We start from the raw sequence: 22,011 nt of genomic DNA, 5'->3' as shown, positions 1-22,011 counted from the left end.
ATTTTAAATGTTAAAACCGATCACTATTCAACATCTATCAAAATTTTACAAAAAACAGTGAATGAACGCTAGATTACATTCGCTTGTTGACCCTTATTATGAAATATTTTTTCTCTAAACCGGATTCGTACAAAGCTAGTTCAGAGAACTTCTGTGTTGTTGTTTTTTTTTTTTTTTTTGCTATTGGATACAAAAGTTGCTTTTAAATTTGTAAAAACGTTTATATAATTTATATAAAATAAAAAAATTAAATAAGTTAGCGAGAGCAGAGTGTAAGACTACATCACCCACAATGCAACAGCTCCTTTGTCGTCTTTTTGGGGTCTCGCGGGCTTTGTTTTGATATGGCGGCAGGCTTCGAAAATTCAGTTTGTTACCTTTGTATAACACCCGCTTTCATTTCAGTAAACCCGCTTTTCTCCTGAGTTACAGGTAATTTCTATATTTTTTGTCATGTTTGTTAATGTTGCAGTGTCGTCACTACAGTGTAACACTCGGAAAAAGTTTTTATGAATTAAATGAAACGCAGCAGGCAAAATCATAGGAGTATCGCTTTTAAATTAAGCGATATTTGACAAGAATGAAAAGGGCACTTCCAGCTGCTCTGTGAGCCACATGTCATAAATGTCAGCATGTTTTTGATTTCACTGTGTTTAGATTACTGTTATTAGTAACCAAATATTTGAAACTAACACTGGCAACCCGGACGAAATCAGTCTGCTTAAAATGGCCAGTCTTTTCTATATATATCATTACTGAACGTCAGCTAGAGTGTGTTGGACGGTGTTTATTCTTGTCGTGATTAACCCTTAACCTGTCACCATAATCTGCCGTTTCAATCCCGGATTAGACAACCCTGCCTGAGACATCGTGGCCATCATGTCATCTCCAGCTGGCCTTCAGTACTCCCAGGCAGACTTCTTGGCCCGGTGGATGCCAAGTAGCACCAGAGCCGGAGTTATCCTCAATCACTCCCCGGATTTGGCTGGCCCCTTCCGGCACACCTCTGCCGTGGGAACCTCGCCCATGCTGCCAGATGATTCCTTCGCTTCCGACTTTGCCCCTTTGCCCGCATCTACAGACAGCAGCTGCCTCGGCGTGGATGGATTTACACGGGCACCAGGAGGAGAGAGGGCTGAGGCTGACAGGCCGGTGAACGGTCTGAACTCTTCCCCAACGAGAAATGCAGATGGACAGCTGGACAGTTTGGATGAGATGGCAAGCAAGTCACAGGATCTGCCCCTTATGATGAAGCTTGAGCAGGTATGGACGTGGATGCTTTACAGAAGCTGTTGTCTCCTGTAACTGATGCTGCTTATGTCAGGCCAGCTTGTCTATTTATGTGAAGATGAAAAGTGTTCTTATATAAAAGGAGACAATCAAGTTGTTAAAATTAGGACTCGGTTCTTAGTGAAGCCCTGGTTGGGTTTACTTAAGAGAGATATTAGAAATCTGTGACCTTGCCAGCTGAAACTGGCAACCGTCCCTGAGGCCATGCATCTGAGGAGACTGACTTTAAATGGTATCAATACTGGGAATCCCTTCAGTTTTACTGGTTTATAGAGACAAGCATGAGGCAGACTTACAAAGCAAATTACACATTTATTTCTAATGTGTTAAATTATTACATTATTAAAAATTTCATTATATTATCTAATGACTAAAAAGATATCTTATCTCATCTTATTTAGGCACTCTTACACCACAGATTCCCTAAAATATGCAAAAATCTGGGCCTGTATGAACTTCAGTATTGATTATATCACACTGCTGTATACTTAATACCCCTGTACCTGCACTCCTTTGCGTTTCTCTGCTATTAATAGTATTTTCCTCTAAGGCAATTATGTTGGCCAGGACTCCAATAGTAACAGGAGTGTGTAGATGCAAGTACACTTAGGCTATATGTTAGTTGTCAGTATGTGCAGTGCATGTGCTTTAGCACTGAGGTGAAGCTAGTTGTACTGTGAGGCACACAGGGTGTAATCAGAAACATCTAGGTTAAACACTGTTTAACTCATATGAAAAACACTGTGGGAGATAAGCTATTTATTTAATTCGAATTTAATATGTGTGTGCAGCTGAGGAAATGGCAGCAGCACATGCAGGAACAGCTCAGAGTTCATCAGCTGGAGGAGCTGCTTCGCCTCCAGGAAGAGCAGCAGAGGCTGCTGGGAACTCTGAATGGATCCCAGCACTGCACAGGAGGTCAGAGAAAGAAATTACCTGTACAACTGCAGATGTGATCATTCTGAGTTCAGGATGAATGCGATGTGCATGTATTTGTCCTGCTTCATAAAGTGAAATGATGATAACGCATCTTACAGAGAGTTCAGAAATGTCTGGAGCAGAGTGGGCTGAAGACACGCTCCACAGGTCTCATTGCACACAGAGCTCATTCAGCCCTGATATAAACTGCCGTGGAGACCCACGGTGCCGCAAACCAGAACAGCAGCTTTCACCAGCAGCCAGACAAGAGCAGCGACCCAAAGGTCAAGCACCTGAGGACGGTGATGAGGAGGAAGAGTGTGAGATTTTCTTTTAGAGTTTGAAGTAACACACCTGCGCATTTTTTTTTATTTTGTATTTATAAAATAGCCAGCACACATCTACCCTGACTTTAATCACAGGGATGCCATGTTTTTGGTGGTTAATCACTTTGTGTTTTAATCTTAGACTTATTGAACTCCAGAGAAGATGATGAGGAGCAGAGTGTGGATACTAACCATTTTTCTGAGCAAGATGACGCATTAACACAGCATAACACCGTGGCAAGGACTGAAGACAACAGCAGAACAGAAGATGGCATTTTTCATGACAGGTCAATAGTACATTGTTTTGTATTTATGTAGTATTAAAATGAGACACATCAGCTGACACATCGGTGAATGTGTGTACTTGTTGACAACTGTATTTGAATGCATGTGTTTGCCTCCTCTGCAGACCTATAAGGGCGGGTATTGGGGGTCAGAAGCAGACATTTGAAGAGTTATTGGAGGAGCAGCTGAGGCTGGAGGAGCAGAGGCTAAAGTCTGCCCAGCAACAGCAGGTCAGAGGATGAATCAGGGGTGCTGAGACACTCTGGAAAATGCTATTAAAAGTGTCAATACTGAACCACTCATTTGAGTTTTGTGCACAGCAGGTGACAACCTGTTTGTATGTAAATGTAATGCCTTTGCAAGTGAAAGGCATATTTTCCATTAAAATACTTTAACTGAAAAAATCTTAAATTTAATTTAAATTGTGTCCTATTCTCTTAACAGAGTCAAGATGGAGCCACAGCTGTACAAGCCCCTCCTAAGAGAGCCTTCTTGAAGCGAGGCGAGGGGCTTTCAAGATTTACAAACAATCGCAAAGCTACGCTGCAAAAAACAGAAGCAAAGAAGGACCCCAAACCACCACCACCCCAAGCTAGAGTAATCTCCCGCAGCAACTCAGAGCCTGCGTATCTCAAGAAAGGAGCTGCAAACAGCATCCCACGGCTTCCCCTCCAGCGTAAAACTGCCACGCTCAATAAGGAGAACCGACTGAAGGCACTCAGTTCACCACCTCGCGATATCAGAGCAGAGACTAAAGCAGCACGGACAAAGGTTTTAGGTAGTCATCAGAGACAGAACACAGTTGGACCAGAGGCTATCCAAGCAAATCCGGATGGCAGACAACCCAAACATCAGCTGGAGAAAGTAAAGGAGAACAACAACATGAAAGTGGGTTTTTCAGTTCAGGCTTTGAAAACCCCTTTTCACAACATTCAGCCTATAACCAAACAGGGAGGGACGTTAGGACAGACAGAGGTGGCTGAAAATGAAAAAAGCTGTGGTTCAGAAGTGGAATTGGTGGAAGGAGGAGAGCGAGTCCTACAGGATTCCTTTGAGTTGTCATTCCAGAAGAAGCTCCATCGATGGGAGTGCGACAGACAGCTGGAAAGCATGGAGCTGGGAGAGTTTGAGCTGCTGGAGCAAGCAGCTGAAGAGCTGTCCTTCTCATCCAACTCCTCCTTTGTTATGAAGGTGCTCTCTTTAACTCACCAGTAGCAGCCGAGTGCTCTAATTCAACACTTTATGTTTAAATGCTGGAGTGTTTGGATGTATGTATTTGGATCTCACTGTAAAAATGTATGACACCTAATACTCTGTTCATTGCTTGCAGGTTCTTCAGATGGACCAACGCCAGCGGCAGCTGCAGACGGCCAAAGGACTGCACCAGCGACGCCTCTCTTCAACTCCCATTAAATCACCTCCCAAAGGTGCATTTCAGAGGTGCAATAGTGTTGGGAATAGGAGTGGCTTGGCATGTGAAAGCAACTCTGTGAACTTGGAAGCATTTGTAAAGAGAACAGATGATACACTAAAGAACAAAGAGAGCATTAAAGATAAGGGCAGACAGGACAGTGAGAGCGAAGACAAACAGGACATCTTTGACATGACACCCTGCAGCGCCTCTGAACTTGGAGACCACAAAGCCATCAAAAGTTCCCTCTGCTTCCCTGCACCTACTAACCCACCATATGACAAGCGGTCTTATGAAGATGAGGATAGTTTCAGAGACTCAACTTCAGAAGTGGCACAAGAGGACGATGTGGAGAGTGAGGATGTCCTGAACAATGCCGAGGACTCCACTCTGATAGAGGACAAAGACGGCCAGCAGGGGAGAGTCGTGTTTGATGATGACGACACATGGAACGACCTGGAGGACACCGCCATCGGCACAGCCAATGAAAGCAAAGAACTCAGTCTGATTTCCAAGCCCAGAGAAATTTCTCCCCCTGAGAAGACTCTGTTGAGGAAGGTGGCCGTGAGCAAAGGTTTGGAGCTGGGTAAAGGCACAGGTATGGGTTCAGTCATTCTGGAGCCTGATCATCCTCCTGCCTCCCAGCTCATGACCAAGTTGTTCCCCTCGCTGAAGCCAAAAGCCCAGAATGCACCTCTCCCTCTTCCCCCAGCTGCTTCTGTTGAGTCCAAAAAGCCAGAGGAGGACACAGGTTAGACAAACACTTGCTTTGATTATTGCTGAATGTTCATAAACTTATTTCAGTACATGTCTGATTTTGTTTTAACCCCACGAAGCTACATGAGAGTTTGATTTCATGTGTTCATAAAATTAAGCAATTGCTTGCAGAGGCAGTTAAAAAAATCACATATTCCTCTGTGTGTGGTGTTATTATTTTTCAGTTGTGTATGCATGCTGTTGTCCTCAGGTCAGCAGGTCCAGTCGAGGCAGCTCAGGGAGAGAGTGGCTGAGCTGGAGATCGAGATTGAGAGATTTAAGAAGGAGAATGCTGCGCTCACCAAACTCAGGCAGGAGAACGAGAAAAAACAGGAAAGTCTCAGGTGATGTGTTTTTCTTTGCATAAATAGAAATGTCAGAATCTCCTTGACCCCTCCAGTGAGATTCAGGTCTCTGAACTGGTTATTGCAGCATTGCAGAGAATGCTAAAAATATATAAAGACATTGCATTTGGACTTTGGAAGTAACCTCCTCAGTGTTACATCCAGCTCTCTATTCTGGGAGGAATATTTTTGTAAAGTCAGTATTTTTGTCCTCTCCTTTCTCATGTCTGAACTTTGTTTTGCAGGAAAGAGCGTTTGGAGTTTGAGCAGAGAAAAGCAGAGGAGATGGTCAAGTTTGAGGAGTACAAGAAAGAGGAAAACAGGAAGCTGCAGAAGGAGCGCAAACTGTTCGAGAAGCACACGTCAGCAGCCAGAGCTATTCCTGACAAGAAGGAGCGAGAAGAGATCCAGGTGACACGCGGACAGATTATCACATTTATTATTTTTGCAAATCTCAATGTGTAAATAAGAAACACTGGAGTAATCAAAACAGTGATCTTCTTTTCTTTTTTTTAAAATAATGAATCTGCACTCACATTTTGGAGCCATTTAATACATACTGTATGTAAATAAAGGATATATAATCTCCTAAACTATACGTAATCTATAGAGTTATTAATGTTAAAGATGAAACTAACAGCTTGCATGTCTTAGAGTTAAATTATTGTGTTGTCAGAAATCTTAACACCGCCTGCCTTTATTCTCCGCTCTGCTCCTCACATCAGGAGTTGAAGCAGCAGCTGAACTCCCTGCAGGAGGAGCTCAAGAGGAGGGAGAGCCGCTGGGCTTCCACACATGGCCGTCTGCGGCAACAGATCGACTCCCTCAGACAAGAGAACAGTTCACTCCGGGAGGAGGTACCTCACCTCTTCTACCTTTTCCCCTGTTTGCACACAGCTTTGAAATGCACCCTGTGTCTGGATTGTGGAGAACACGTCTAAAAGAAGTCAGCCCAGCCAGTTTTCTTATGTCAATAAAGTTACGCATGAATTTTTATTTAAAAGTTTCTTTGCCTTTCATGTTTGCCTTTGAATTGAAGATCCACATGATGGAGAAGCTCCGGCTGAGTGCCTGGAAGAAAAACCTCCTCACTGCTGAGGACAGGGGAACAAAGGAAGGTCCTAGTGTGTTTGAGTATAACACACCATCTGTGACCAAAGGAGTCAAATTTGCTGTAAGTTTATTTATAAAGTCTCTTAGTGTTATCTAAGAATTATGATTCTTGGTTCAAATCTGAAGTGAAAACCTTGAATCAGCATGCAGAGGAAACTGTGGGAGAAGTTGTGGTTGTGTAACACTTTGTTTTTCAGTTTTCACACAGCAGTGACTGCACAGTTTACTTTGACAGCCTTCAGAGCTTTTATTGGCTGTACAGGAGCTCTACTTATATCTTCAGGTTTTTTCCTATTGGAGTATCAGTGAATTCCCTCTTTGTTTCCAGAGTCCTCTTCACTCCAGAGAGAGTGACAGCAGCCCTCCGCAGGTCGGCACCGCTGCAGCCACTAGAATGAACTCCAAGGACAGCAGTCAGGTTGCTGCAGGTACACTGAACTTTCCATTCAGACGGATTCAATCTGAATCCTTTGTGACACACGGATGTTAAAGAGGTTTTTGCTGACCTGTAACTCCATGAAGATGCTTTGTTTGAGCATTGAAAGCTGATTCCAAGCAAGTGGACACGCTGCTGCTGCCTCTCTCTTCACACTTGCACCATAACTTTGACCTTAAAACTGCTACAATATTTTTTTTATATCTAAACAATGGATCTCATTCTAACTTGTCAAAGGTGTGTTACAAAAGTGGGTGGAGGTGCTTCTAGAAGAACTTAGGAAACAGCCAGACGTCAGCCTCAGCCTGCCTGAGGATCTGAGGCGGTGCTCTTTTTTTTGAGAGCAATAAGTCATCGTTAGCAACAAAGAACAGCCACCTCACTTCATGTGAACTTTGAGCTCAATGCATCTCTTTTAGCTTTTATAGTTTCATTTTCAACCAGACGTGGCATAAAATCTTTTTAAAAACCGACTACAGTGGGAGCTGGTGGCCATAGTGGAGCATCTGGCATCTGTATGCAGGGAACGCAGAACAGCGATAGAGTGATTAGACCTGGATTTGCCTGCTGGATGCAAAAGTGACCTGAAATCAGTTATGTTGGTTCTTCTGGGTTTGCAAATGTCTGAGTGTGCTATATCTGCACAGTGAAGATTTTATTTACTTCAGAACTTTTTAGTGTTTCTGTCCCTGATCATAATTTATGAGTCATAAATGTCGTAAACACCCCGAACCCTGCACACTGTAAAACCACCTGACTGATGGATGGTCTGTCATCTTAATGGCTGCGACTGGTGAATTCTTTATTGCCCACATTTATATTTTCTGCAGGAATAAAGAGCAGCCTGAGGAAGCCATCGGGACCCGGCTCCTCTTCCACCTCAGTGCCCAGCAGGAGGACAGAGGAGAAGTCAGCACCTGCCAGCAGTCAGGAAAAACCACCAACCCAGGAACACTTCCACAACCGCTCTCAGGTAAGAAGCATCATTAGTGTTATAGAAATACTGCACAGTTTTCTGTAAATGATGTAAAACATCTGACAGATACAAAAGGACAACACTCATGTTTTAAAGCACAAATTTAGGATACATTTGAAAAATCAGGTTCATTAATCTGATACATCAGAGCAATTAAAAAATCTTGTTTTTAAAAAATATATATATCAGATGTACAATTAAAGCCAATTTCCACCCCATCCCAGTTTAGACTGTGTGGTTTCTTCACCCTTTTTGTAACCACGATGTGGAGAGGCCTGTTTGTACACGCTGCTCTGTCACAGAACTTTGTGCCTGTGCTCACGTTCAAAATCTTCATATTGCAGGAAAGAGATTCTCCGCCGAAGGAGCTTGAGCAAAGTAAGGCCGAAGAGACCGAATCAGCCAAGGAGGTTATCACACATCCTGATGGCAGGGTGAGAAAGTGCATCATCAGAATATAAAATATTACTGCACACCACCAGATAGATGTGCTGAGTAAACACACAAAGCAAACAGTGAGTGCCTTATTTGATTTTCAGTTACAATTACCTGATTTGATATTACTAAAGCCATAAAGTGCCTCTGCTTTGTGATGGTGAGAACAGTTATACACAGCTGGGTTTGGCCCAGTTTTCAACAGGAAACAATACTGAAGGTAACATTACTAAGTGTGAGCAAATCTGTAGGATAACCTAAAACTTCCTGTCAGCTATATATGAAGTTTACACTAACTTCTCTTTTATTTATTAGAAGTTGTTGATGGAGCTCTCCTTCTGATCCTTCCAGGTAGAGAAGGTTCTGGTCAGCGGTGATCGTCTTATAATTTTCCCCAACGGGACCAGGAAGGAGGTTTCAGCAGACGGGCTGACGGTCAAGGTCACCTTCTTCAACGGAGATACTAAACAAGTCACAGCCGACCAGAGAGTGGTGAGATGTTCATATTTTCAATAAAACATTCCCTCTGGTTCCCTGGATACCTACTGCGTGTGCTGGACTTTATTTGCCTTGCTTAAGGGAAGGACGTGAGGAAGGAGGGGAGGGGTGACTTGTCAGGCATACAGCACTGCCCTAGGGAGGGGCTGTCGAGCTGACTAACCTCATTCTGATGCATTTGTTTGAAGAGTTATTCAGGGGGAAGCAATATGAAGATATGAAAACATCTGACAGATTTAAAATGAATTTAAAAACAAACTAAAAAAGGACAAACATGGTGATGTAGGCAGAGAGGCCGGGAAGGCCTTTTACAGCCGTTTGAATCTGTTAACCTTTCTGAAGAACCAGAGCAAACACACACACACACACACAGACTACCTGATGTAACAATGAGATTTTAGCATAGAAAGATGAGAGGCAAGAAAAGCTGCAGTGACTCATCCTTCAAGGTTTTGGTTTGCTTTTATTCACGTGTATCTGGAGTACACCATCCTCTCTGCTGAGATTTGAACACAAATGCTGGTACGTGTTGGGTTAAACTAAGCAGAATCGTTCAGTTTTAGAAAAAAAAGATTCTCAGATAATTGATGGGATTCTGAATTAATATCTAAGGGAATTTTTTTATTGGACATGAACAGTTGAGTTCAATAAAGGATGAAAAATCTAAACTTTTACCACTAAGGTCAGTGAAGGATGCAAAAGGAATAGATCTGGGATCTCACAAATAAACTATATGGGTTGATGTAAGAAATACCTTTGTCTGTTTCCCTTGTTTGATGTTAACTAATGTAGTGCTGCCCTTTGTGCTCAGGTGTACTACTACGCCGAGACCCAGACTACACATATCACCTACCCAGATGGCATGGAGGTCCTGCACTTCGCCAACAACCAGACAGGTGAGAGCAGATGAGGAAATGGTGAAATATTCCCATCTCGGCTCATTTGATCTGTCGGCAGAGCACAAACTGGATCTGCTCCACTGTCAGAGTAATTCTAAAATTGATAACAAGGCCCGTCAGAAGTCAGTTACTAGACCCACAGCCACCCAGTGTTTACTGCATCCAAAGTAAATCCTGTCTAAATTCCCCATCATAATTAAGTGAAAAATGTCCTCGGGATATCTGTAGTGTGCTGTAGAGTAAACAGGAACAATTTTAAGTACAAATATCTAGAAATGCAGTTTCCTTCTTGAAGATTGAACTTTAAAAATGACTGTACTGCATTATCTCCCTCTTAATTGCAGTGGAGTAGAAGTTAAATTATTTAAGTACAACAAAACTCTATTTTCCTTTCTGACAGTCATCTTGTGGACTTTGTGTACTAACTCAGTTTTTATTCCTGCTCCAGAAAAGCACTTCCCTGACGGCCGTAAGGAAATCACCTTCCCAGACCAGACGGTAAAGAACCTTTTCCCTGACGGCAGGGAGGAAAGTGTACTGACGGATGGGACCATCATCCAGGTTAACCCGTAAGTCATTTATGTTTATGTTAAAAACTGGATGCCTGCTTTAGGTTAGCTGCATTTACCTTTAAATTTAATCACTTTCACTTACTAACATTTATAATGAATTGTTTAGTTTTTCGCAAGACTGCCTCTACCAGGCATATGGTTAGATATCAAATACAGGGTTCATACACCTTTTCCATGGTTAAATTCAAGCACTTTTTAAGCACTTTCAAGGTCCATTTTCAATTTTTCCAGCACATTGACACTGAGATACATATTTATACAAATGATTACATACTCACACATTTTTTAATCACATTAAAAGATGGTATTATCCCATAAGTCACTTGACAGAAAACAGTAACTATTGATGGTTAATTCTGGCAACTCTGTTCTCCAGATTATGAGCAAATCCAGATTAAAACAGCTCTTCTGTTGCTGCCACGGTGTGACAGCAGTCAGTTTCTTCACAGGTGTAGAATTCAGCTCCATGCATGTATTTTCCTCACAAAAGCACGAACCTGCAGCAACACAGGCGCACAGCGGACACTTATGTGTGCCACGTTTCTTTGTGTGCGTGGCTGCAGAGTTCTACTCACGCGAGTTGTTAAATTTATTCACTCGGGGCATGACATTTGTGCAGATTGTTTTGTTTTTTTTGTGTGTGTGACTTTTGACAAATATAATTCTATACTCATCCATTATTGGAATTTGAAGCTTTCCAGCCAACACTCATTAGAATGGCGACTCTGTCTTTGGGGGAGGGGCAGGGTCACAAACAGACTGACAGGTCACAGGCCAGGCCCAGGCGGAGAAATTTTCATTTTAGATTTTCCCACTCATTTTTTTTCTCCATCTCATAAGTGAACTATTCAGTCTTTTGTCTTTTTTTTTTTTAAAAAAAAGGTTACAATTTCAAGCAGTTTCAAGCTCTATATCCAAAATTCAAGCAGTTTTCAAGCCTTGAAAACACAAAATTAAAATCCAAGCATTTACAAGGATTTCCAGCACCTGTATGCACCCTGCAAATATTTTACACAAATGAACAGATCTGAGAAAACAGTAACACTCTTGTAGGACTTCAGACCCCTCTTTCCCACATCTACCCTGAGCCTTGTCACTGTTTAGCTTTATACAAAAAGAGCAAATAATTATTTACTACCATATGTCAGTCAGATATTGCGCATATTAGATGAAGAAGAAACAAATACCTAAAGAATGTGACAATAAAAAGATTAACACAAAATAAGAGGGGTTACAATTTTCAAACTGGCCAATCAACTGATGTTTAAAGAGTATTTCTACATCTCAGATTTAAATGAACACTAACTGGACAAGAACACATGCTGTTTCTCTCAGGGACGGCACCAAAGAGATACTTTTCAACACGGGCCAGAAGGAGATTCACACGGCCGACTACAAGAGGCGAGAGTATCCAGACGGCACAGTGAAGACGGTCTATGGAGACGGCAGGCAAGAAACCCGCTACCCCACCGGGCGGCTCAGGATCAAAGACAAAGATGGAAACGTCATCCTGGACAAGGTGGAGAAATGTGGTGCATCTCAGTGACTGTGAGGACTTTGTTTTAAGCATTTTTATTATTGCAGCTGTTGTTTAAACTGTGAAAAGGGTCCAGAAACTCAGAGAGGGGTGTCAGAGTTTGGTGCTTTTTCTTTCTGTATTTATTTTCGTGGTTAAATGTGATGACAGAGGTGAGCTTTAGGGATGGATTTTGCCACCTTTGGACACTTTATTTCAATGGCGTAACAGTTTGAGCGGTTTTAATATTCTTGTCACTCCTGGATTTTCACAAATCAACAATTTTTTTTTTTTTTTAACTACTTCTGTCTATATGTAGCAATTAGCAGGATGAGACACGCTTTTGTGCCAGTGGTTCCAAACCCGCCCCTGAAGCAGAACCAGAACAGGCTCGTATCAGTGCATTAAAGTCAGGGAAAAAGCACAGGCATAAAAAACAATCAACATGTTTTAAAACATTTACAGATGATCTGAGGTAAGAAAGGAATGCAACACATTACACTCAAAGTACTGTCAGACTGAAGACTCTTAAACAGGACCTTTGTTTGCAAGAGAACTTCATGGGTTTCCAGGATATTCCCTGCTTATTATCCAAACTACCAAACATCTTTATAACTTAACACAAAATCTGGATGGCAGATATGGATTCATATTGTTTATTGTGTATTCAGGCATGTGGAAGTGGGCCACAGATACAGGATGAACCGCTTTAGTGGGCTGCACATGAAATTCATTTTAGTTTCAAGTGTTTGTAAAACTGTTAAATACATATTTATTTTCATAGCTGGCTGATTTTTTTTTTTTTTGTAAAATAAATTTTAATTTATTTATTTTTTTTTAAAGATTTGGAGTCTTGAGTCTGAGTGGTTTTTTTGTAGATACTGTACCAGAGTCCTTCTCTTCAGAGTATCTTAGTAAAAACACAAGGCAGCAGTGAGTGAACAATGAAGTACTTTAATGAGAATCTTACAGTAAGGTTTGTCACACAAGTCAAACGACAAGAAAACAGAGAGCTAAATTAACAGCTTTAAAAAAAACATGTGAACTTAATGCTCTGCAGGAACAATTTGAACGTAAAGATGGTCAAACCTGTAAAAATTAAGAACAGCAGTCCAACACAATGAAATCCAGAAGATCACAAAACATGAAAGCCCGTAAACCTGGAAAGATTATAATAAATGTATTAAAAGCAAGCTAATAAACTTAGTCAGATCTACTGTTTTACAGATTCTGCTGGTTACATTTATTAATATCTAATCCATTTTGGCTTCAGAGCTGCAACTTCACTGAGTTTATATTTGATCAGTAACTGAGCCAGAAAGAGTGAAAAATCTTGAATCCCCCCCCAACAGGTCCAACAGCATTGTTAATCACAAAGCTATTGCAAACTGTATTTAATGGTATGCTGTGGAACTGGATCCCATTCAGGCACTTTCGTAGGGGCAGTGATTACTGTGTGAAGCGTCATACCTCTAGAACAGGGGTGCCCGATACGTCGATCGCAAGAGGCGTGCAGGTAGATCGCATGGCACCCCCAGTGGAGTTGGGGGGAAAATGTTGATTGCATGGCATTAAAGGAAGTAGAAGATGATTGATGAACTGTCATCCATCCGTTTCGTTACCACCCTACACACGCGCATTTAACCATGCTAGCTTTGCGTGTAGCTCGCGAGCTGAAAAAGTGTGGGCACCCCTGCTCTAGAATCAAGTTCACACATTTCCAAAAGTATTCAGTTTACAATAATTTTCATGCTTGAAATAAAAGCTGAAAACTTACCCGAATAGTATCTGGTGGGTGTAAAGATTCTCCTTTCTGTTACTCGAGATCAGCTAGTCCTCTGCTCACCAGAGGCAGATGGACCAACTCTCCATCTTCGTTGTACAGCAGCACTGTGAGCTCTGGTTCTTGAGCCTAAACAGAGGACAACACACGAAGGCACTGAGATACTGACTGAAACAAAAAAAAGTTTTATTCTGACAAAATCTGAGGCCACAGATTATACAATAACTTAGAACACCTACTCTGTTGCACTAAGTTATTTAAATTTATTATGTAGTCCTGTTAATACACCAAATCAATTGTGACCACTGACAGGTGAAGTGGATAACTTATCTCTTCATCACGGCACCTGTTAGAGGGTGGGATATATCAGGGAGCAAGGGAATGTTTTATCCTCAAAGTTAACATGTTAGAAGCAGGTAAAAGAGCACTGCTGAGTGGGTGCACACGCTCGGTTGTTTTGGATTCATAACGGGGTTGAAGGGGGACAGGTCAAAATGCTGTTATAGTAAAGTCAGAAAGTAGTAAATAGTAAAATGAAAGTTTGATTGTATAGCTTGGACAGTATGCATCTGTGGTGTGAATTTGAACATCCTGGGTCACATCGTTCTTGAGTTATGGCTGAAATTATATATATATATATATATATAAATAAATTAAAAAAAAAAAAGACACCGCTGATGCAGAGCCTAGGACAATACCTAATCTTTTTCTTTGAAACAGCTGAGCTAAAAGTGTGAGGATTTGACAAGGGCCAAATCGTCATGACTAGATGACTGGGTCAGAGCATCTCCAAAACTGCAGCTCCTGTGGGGTGTTCCCAGCCTGCAGTGTTCTATCAAAAGTGGTGCAAGAAAGTAACACTAGTGACCCAGCGACAGTCTTGGGCAACCAAGGCTCACTGATGCACCTGGGGAGTGAAGGCTGGCCCGTTTGAACAGACAAAATTCTGTAGCTCAAAATGCTAAAAAAAAAAAAAAATCTGATAGAAATGTGTCAAAATGTGCACAGAGCATCACAGTTGGTTGAGCATGGGCTTCATAGCTGCAGACCAGTCAGGGTGCCCATGCTGATCTGTCACCGAGCACCGACAGTGAGCACGCCGGCATCAGAACTGGACCACAGAGCAATGGAAGAGGGTGTCCTGGTCTGATTAATCGTGTTTTTACATCACGTGGATGGCCAGGTGCATGTGCGTCACCTGGCACCAGGAGGCACTATGGGAAGAAGGCAAGCCGGCGAGGCAGTGTGATGCTTTTGAGCAACGTTCTGCTGGGAAACCTTGGGTCCTGCCATCCACGTGGATGTTACTTTGACACGTACCACCTACCTAAACATTACTGCAGGCCGTATACACCCTTTCATGCAAACAGTATTCCCTGATAGCTGTTCCCTCTTTCAGCAGGATAATGCTCCCTGCTACAAAGCAAAAATGCTTCAGGAATGGTTTGAGGAGCACAATGAGATTGAGGTGTTCATGTGGCCTCCAAATTCCCCAGATCTCAATCCAAATCAAGCATCTGTGGGATGTGCTGGACAAACAAGTCCAGTCCATGGATGCCCCACTTCGCAGCTTACAGGACTTAAAGGATCTGCTGCTAACAATCCGATTACCACAGCACACCTTCAGGGGTCTAATGGAGTCCAGGCGGTGACAGGTCAGGACTGTGTTGGCAGCAAAAAGGGGGGGCCAATACAATATTTGGCCGGTGGTCATAATATTATGCTTGATGGGTGTATACACTAATTTATTAGTTACCATTGCTAGTACCAGGTTGGACCCCCTTTTTGTCTTCAGAACTGCCTTAAATCTGGTAAAGATTCAAGAAGGTGCTGGAAACCTTTAACAGATTCAGCACCGTATTGAGATGATGGGAACTATTCCTACAGTGGTACAGGAAGTGGTTTTCACTTTTTGGATTGTGAAGCTTTGTGCATTCAGACCACATATAAACAAACTGCAGATCATGGAAAAAAATAAATGCTTCAAAATCATCACAATCACCATATTTTAGTTTTCATCTGTACTAAAAGTAAATCACTGAAGGTAAATAGCATATGTAAACTGCTACAGGAATTTGACCTTCTAGATTTTTCAAAATATAAAAAAGGGCTCGAGAAGGGATTGAATAAAACTGTGAGTAAACACCGGCGTAAAGCGTGCAGATTTCACACTGCTGCGGAGAAAGTGTCTCTGAAAATGTTTAATTAGGACATTTGTTATGTTTATTGTGTTATGTTAGAGCTCAAAGATAAAGATAACACATTCTGGTGTACTGATTGCAAAAAAAAAAAAAAAACTGTTTGCATGGTACCCTTGAACGACAATCATTTAAGGTCCAATCCACCTGAAACATCTGTGAAACAGACATCTGTTATGGCTACTTGTACTTTGTGAGTGTTTCATACCACAACAGAGGCAGTGATGTTCGTGTGCAATAGGTCGATCATGACCATCGCAGCCTTCACGCTCCATTTGGGGCTGTAAGGCAGCACATTTTCATCCTTTGTGACACTTGGAGCTCTGAAGCCAGCGACTTTGACTTTTAGTGCCATACATGGAAACTGCAGCAGCTCAGCAGGCATTTGACGCAGCCTGCCAGGAAGCGAAATAAGTATCAGAACACCACACAACACATTCATGTGTCCACAACATCTGTAAATTAACCTCATTCAGGGTGGGTCTAGAAGAAATTCAAAGTTAAACAAACGGCAGCCCCAGAGCTAGAACTTGGATTCCACTGTGGTCCATAACACATACAAATTTACTTCTCCTCTTTTCCCCACAACAAGCCACAGATTTAATGCACGTAAAGTTTTCCAACACTTGGCCTTGTTTGTACATAAATTCACAGTTTACAGAGGAAGTGTGATAATAGGATGTTAAGCTTCATACTTGCTGATGGGCAGAGTGTCATCAGAGCCAAAGTCAACGTGTTGTACCAGGAGTGTGACAGGCTCCACACTGATGAACTTCAAAATCCTGGCCCGATAGTACTTCCCATCACTGTACTCAGCCAGACATGGACCACCTGGAAACCACAGAGTGTTGGGCATCCAACTTATTCAGTCTTGCATAGAAGTGTCTGCAATTAAGTGACTGCCTGATGTCAGTACAAGTAAAAGGTACATGTTTGGAAAAGATCACTTTTCACATCGCCTTTGTGTTCCTGTGTGAGAGCAGGTGCAAGAATGACAGCAGAGGAGGAGGGTAAAATCAAGCATGTCACTGAAACATGAACATATGATGTAAAGTTCAATAAATGTTTTCATTCTAGTCCTGAAATGTAGTTAATTCTGGTCTGAATGACAAGATAACAACCAAAGATCCAGCAGCAAATCAGAGCATTTACATTTCACAGACCTACTATGTGTATTTCCAGATGTGGGAAGTACCAATACTTTGTTACTGTAGAATTTTCAGGTATGTGTCCTTGAGTATTTTTTTTTTTACTTTTACTCCCTACATTTTTAGACAACCTTTACATTTTAAAAATGGGCTCATTACTTCAGGTGCACACTTTCAAGCATCAAACTGTTTTAAATCTAAATGGAGTGAATAAGCCAATCCTGCTGTGCACCCATCACTGGTGTTTATTGCACACAGAGAGATGAAACTGGCACATAGAGGTTTTTTGTTTTTTTTGTTTTTTTTAAGTGGCAGGTAATTTCAAATACAATGTTTCTATCAACTCAGCAAATATCAGCAGACACACAAACAGTGTGCAGCTTGCCAGACAGTGTCTGTTAGCTAGTTGCTGTATTTCCTACGAAGAGAAAAGAAGGACAAGACTTCACTCAGAGGTGGAGAAAGATGACCGGAGAGGAAGATTTAAAGGAAAGAACTGCTCAGTGACACTTGATGAAGTGTACACAAAATCTTCTGGATTACACAAAATATAAATGATTGTAACTTATTTCCCCACAGTGCATCACTACACCCAATCTTAGGGTTCCCACACCTGTCAAATCTCACTTAAACCCATCACTGTACTAATTTTCCTGTTTAATGTGGAGGCAAAGTCACACATCTACAATGTAACCAACAGAAAATAGAGCTCATTTGTTCTCTTTATAACAGAAGCAGAGAAAAACAAATGCTCAGACTGTGTCAGTTCATTAGAACTTATGTGGAAAGTTTGTGTTCCCTTATATTAATATTAATATGACATGAGGTTCGGGTAGCTTGATGCAAAAATAGCTGGTAGAAATGTCCTCCAAAGACCTGAGTTTTACTTTTATACTTTGAATGCATTTCAGAGTCTGTACTTTTTAACTTTTACTTGAGTAAAGGTAAATAAGTACTTCAGCTTTCACCAGAATGTTTTTAAATACAAGCAGCTGTATTTCTACTCAAGTGAAGAATGCCTGTACTTCTGCCACCTCTGTATATTTCAAATAAATCTCAATGATGCTACTTGCTTAAATCTTTTCAAATCTGTCCGGACACAGTGAAACGTTACCCTCAGGGAAGCTGCTGAGTCGTGTCAGACTGCCGATGTTTCTATTGATTCTGGTCAAAGCATCATCTAGAGTCTCTCCGTTAACCTCCACATCAGCAGTTTCTTCCATCGGCCACAGGAACAGCTGCAGGAGAGACAGAATCTTTTATTAACAAAAGTATTGTTGTCATCTTTACTTAAAGGGTTTGTGACAGTTTCTTGTTTGTACTGCAGCATGTTTGTTGTTTTAATGTAATGAGTAGGTACCTCATTGGGGGTCAACAGATGTTTGACCTTAACTTTAAAGTGCTGTCCCTTCTGTGGCAGCGTTGGGTAGGTAAAGAGCCCCAGCATTGGCTCCTCTGGGCCTTTCAAATCCTAAAAACACATCATCATCATCATCATCACTCTTAAACCCAATCTGCACAGATGATCTAGCAGCAACCTTGATACTACATGTGTCTACACAGGATCTATCCAAGCACAGTGTAACACAGGAAAACATCTAAAGCATAATAACTTGCTTTAGTTACCTTCAGAAGTGGACAGCTTGAGTAATATGATAGGTCTAACAATAGCAGTGAAAGTGACCCACAGGTCAATGAGAAGATGACCTTTGAGGCGAGATCAGCCAAATGTAAATGTTGTAAGGTTTTTGATTTCTACGGATGGAGTCCCAGAATTATGATCACACCTTGTAGGAGTGATACTGATCTTTGTATAAAATGAACTGCAAAGACACTTCAGGTAAGTTAAAGAGACTTTTTTGTAAAATACATTTCTTCAGTCTTACTATAATACCTCAGTGTTAATATCCCAATCATCCAAGACGGGGGCAGGAGACATCACTGAGAGCCCCTGCAGAGAAGCACACATACGCCTGAGTATATTATTAACAGTGCTTAATTTTGGAAAAATTAAACAACACAAATGGAAACCTTAAGTGGTGACACAGTCCGATCTATGAAGGCATGTTCGTGATGACACAGGATTGTGCTGAGGCTCAAACCATCTAAGAAGAGCTCAATGGTGAGAGGTCCCCTTGGATCAGCTGGCAGCTCCTATCACACAAAAACACACAAGGGATCATGTGTCACCTTACAACTAATACTACTACTACTACTAATGATGATGATAATAATAATAATAATAATAATAATAATAATAATAATAATAATAATAATAATAATACTACTACTACTTTTTTATAATTGTATTTTTATTGACATTCAGCATCCAGAAAATCAATATACATCTATTTCCAACCATATTGCCATGTATCTGTCTGAATGTCCTGTTTTTTGGGGAAAGTAAAGATAAAATTAAAAATAAAAAAACCCACAGCACTACAAAAAAGGTAATAGTACAATGAACTATCAAGAACATGAACACTTAAGGAGAGGGGGTGGTTGTTTTTGTGAATCATGCATTAAATAAAGTTAACCAAAGTAGTATCAGGCCTGCATGATATTATATAGTCTATCCACTTCTCCCATCGTGAATCAAATAGATCTGTCTTATGATTTATTTCTGCAGTTATTCTCTCCATCCTGTATATGTCCATTATAATGTCCATCCACATATTCAAAGCTGGGCTTTCCTGAGTGAGCCATTTTTTGGTAATAGCCTTTTTACCAGCCACTAGTAGGATATTAAACAGATATTTGTCTCTTTTCGGCCATTCTTCGGGGACCAGTCCAAAAAAAAAAAAAAAAAAAAAAAAAAAGAACGTCGCTCTCCAATGGCAGATGACTACCTAAAATGTCTCGTACTGCATTATGTATTCCCTTCCAGTACATTTTAATTGTCTGACAATCCCAAAATATATGATAATGATTAGCATTCATGCTTCCACAATTTCTCCAACACGCTAGAGAGCTACCTTTGTACTGAGATTTCTGGTAAGGTGTGATAAAGTATCTAATCAGGCTTTTCCAGCCAAACTCCCTCCAACTTAGTGAGCTGCTGCATTTCCATTGGTACTCCCAGATTGTTATCCATTCTTCCTCCGTTATACTTAATTCTCCCTCTATTTCCCATTTTGTTTTTATATAGATGGTCGAATTTGTTTTCATGTTCCTAAGCCCTTTCTATAAACCTGAAATAATACCTCTGTCTTTGTTTGAATTATATGCTCTTTTAAACAGATCCAGCAGCTGTTTGCTTGATTCTGTTTTATTTTTTCACTGACAAAGTGTCTCATCTGTAGGTAGCGGTAGAAATCCTGTGTTTCTAATGAGTATTTTTCTTTAAGTATTTCAAAACTTAATAGTGTATTTCCCTTCATTATCTTGCATACCGCTGTTAGTCCTTTATATGTCCATTCCTTAAATCTTGTATCTAACTTATTTGGTGTAAACTGTGTATCATATGCGCACCACTTAAGAATCACTATATCTTCTTCTAATTTGAATTTTTGTTTTTATGGTCTTCCATATTTTAAGGGTCTGCTCGACCCATGGGTTTTCTATATTTTTTATTAAGCTTTGTAAATTGCTATCCGCTATAAGGGCTTCTATGGGAATTGGAGTCAGGTCCTCTTCAATGCTTTTCCACTGGGCATCATATGAAGGATTACACCAGTATACCATTGGTCTTAATTGTGCTGGCAAATAGTAATCCCTGAGAGAGGGAAGGTCCCACCCTCCCTTCCTTTTTTCCAGCTGTAAAGTTTTAAAATCGAATCCTAGCATTTTTTCCCTGCCATATGTATCTGGACAGGAGTTTGTCCCATTCATTGAATTGTTTTTGGTCTATTTGTATTGGCAAGGTTTGGAAAAAGTATTAGTTTGGGGAGAATACTCATTTTTATAGACTGTATTCTTGAACTAAAGCTTAGATATGGGATTAAATTCCATCTCGTTATATCGTCTTTAATTTTCTTTTGTACTGGTGAATAATTACGTTCAAATAGCTCTGTGAAATTTTTTGATATTACAATTCCCAAATATTTAAGAAATTCTGTTTCCCATGCTAATTGATACCTTTTCCTTATTTCTTCTGGTGGGGTATAGCTGTATTTAAGCAGCTGTGTTTTACTTATATTAATTTTATATCCTGATAAATGGCCAAAATATTCAAACAATAGCATTAATTTAGGTAGAGAGCTTGTTGGTTGACCCAAAAAGACTAAAATATCATCTGCATAGCAGGCTAATTTATGCTCTCTCCCATGGATGTTGATGCCCTTTATTTCTTTATTTTGTCTTATATATTGAGGTAATGGTTCCAGATATAATGCAAATAATAGTGGTGAGCATGCACAGCCCTGCCTTGTGCCTCTTTCCAACACAAAACTATCTGATAGACCGCCATTAACTTTAACTCTAGCTGTGGGTTTGCTATATAATGCCTGTATTGTTTTAATTATTGTTTCATGTAGCCCAAATCTACGTAGTACTCGATAGAGGAAGCTCCAATTCACTGAGTCGAATGCCTTTTCTGCATCTATACTAATTACCATTGCTGCTATTTTTTTTTCTTGAATGTGACTAATAATTTGTAATGTTCGTCGTATATTGTCCTGCGTTTGACGTTCTCGTATGAAGCCTGTCTGATCATTGTGTATCAATTTAGGCATGAGCTTTTCCAGTCTCCTGGCCATGATAGAAGTAAATAATCTGTAATCTATGTTCAGAACTGATATTGGTCTGTATGATCCACATTCTAATTTATCTTTATTTTCTTTTGGGATTGCTGAAATTATTGCTTCTTTCCAGCTGGACGGCATTTGCGCCCAGTTCAGTGTAGGAAGCATCACATTAGCTCCTCCTTTAACTCCTTATACCATTCTGCTGTATAGCCATCTGACCCTGGAGATTTGTTTAATTTGAGCTTACTTATTGCCATTTTTAACTCCTCTCCTGTTATGTCGTCCCTCATTATTTTATTCTGTTCTTTATTTAACATTGGTAATTCCAGAGAATCCAGAAAATGATCTTTTCTGCTATGCTTCCTGCCCTCCTTTTTGGAGTACAGCATCCTGTAGTATACTTCAAATGCTCCCTGAACTTC

General features: G+C 40.7%; 2 protein-coding genes across 3 annotated transcripts in view; one reads left to right on the top strand and one right to left on the bottom strand.

Moving 5' to 3' along the window:
• The first annotated feature begins 313 nt into the window (after positions 1-313).
• On the top strand, positions 314-12,560 carry cpap (centrosome assembly and centriole elongation protein). Its single transcript, XM_030757361.1, has 19 exons — positions 314-432; positions 851-1,263; positions 2,082-2,208; positions 2,328-2,528; positions 2,677-2,821; positions 2,944-3,049; positions 3,264-4,010; positions 4,150-4,981; positions 5,198-5,330; positions 5,576-5,741; positions 6,056-6,187; positions 6,370-6,504; positions 6,772-6,871; positions 7,710-7,852; positions 8,200-8,289; positions 8,642-8,782; positions 9,600-9,684; positions 10,136-10,256; positions 11,595-12,560. The coding sequence occupies exons 2-19, from the start codon at positions 880-882 to the stop codon at positions 11,803-11,805; spliced, it is 3,999 nt and encodes a 1,332-aa protein (XP_030613221.1). The 5' UTR covers positions 314-432; positions 851-879; the 3' UTR covers positions 11,806-12,560.
• Positions 12,561-12,709: 149 nt separating this feature from the next.
• Positions 12,710-22,011, bottom strand: part of rnf17 (ring finger protein 17) — a 40,057-nt gene continuing 30,755 nt past the window's right edge. For both annotated transcript variants that reach the window (XM_030758383.1, XM_030758384.1), the window contains 8 exons: positions 18,936-19,058; positions 18,799-18,855; positions 18,265-18,375; positions 18,019-18,142; positions 16,452-16,587; positions 15,965-16,151; positions 13,553-13,687; positions 12,710-12,935 (listed from right to left, as the gene is read on the bottom strand). In XM_030758383.1, coding sequence (XP_030614243.1) covers positions 13,592-13,687; positions 15,965-16,151; positions 16,452-16,587; positions 18,019-18,142; positions 18,265-18,375; positions 18,799-18,855; positions 18,936-19,058 — 834 coding nt within the window. In that variant the 3' untranslated portion in view covers positions 12,710-12,935; positions 13,553-13,591. The remainder of the gene's footprint in view (positions 12,936-13,552; positions 13,688-15,964; positions 16,152-16,451; positions 16,588-18,018; positions 18,143-18,264; positions 18,376-18,798; positions 18,856-18,935; positions 19,059-22,011) is intronic.

Source organism: Archocentrus centrarchus, chromosome 21 (assembly GCF_007364275.1).
Source record: "Archocentrus centrarchus isolate MPI-CPG fArcCen1 chromosome 21, fArcCen1, whole genome shotgun sequence".
Taxonomy (NCBI): Eukaryota; Metazoa; Chordata; class Actinopteri; order Cichliformes; family Cichlidae; genus Archocentrus; species Archocentrus centrarchus.
Note: the sequence above shows the minus strand (reverse complement) of the source record. Positions and strands in the feature narration are given on the sequence as shown.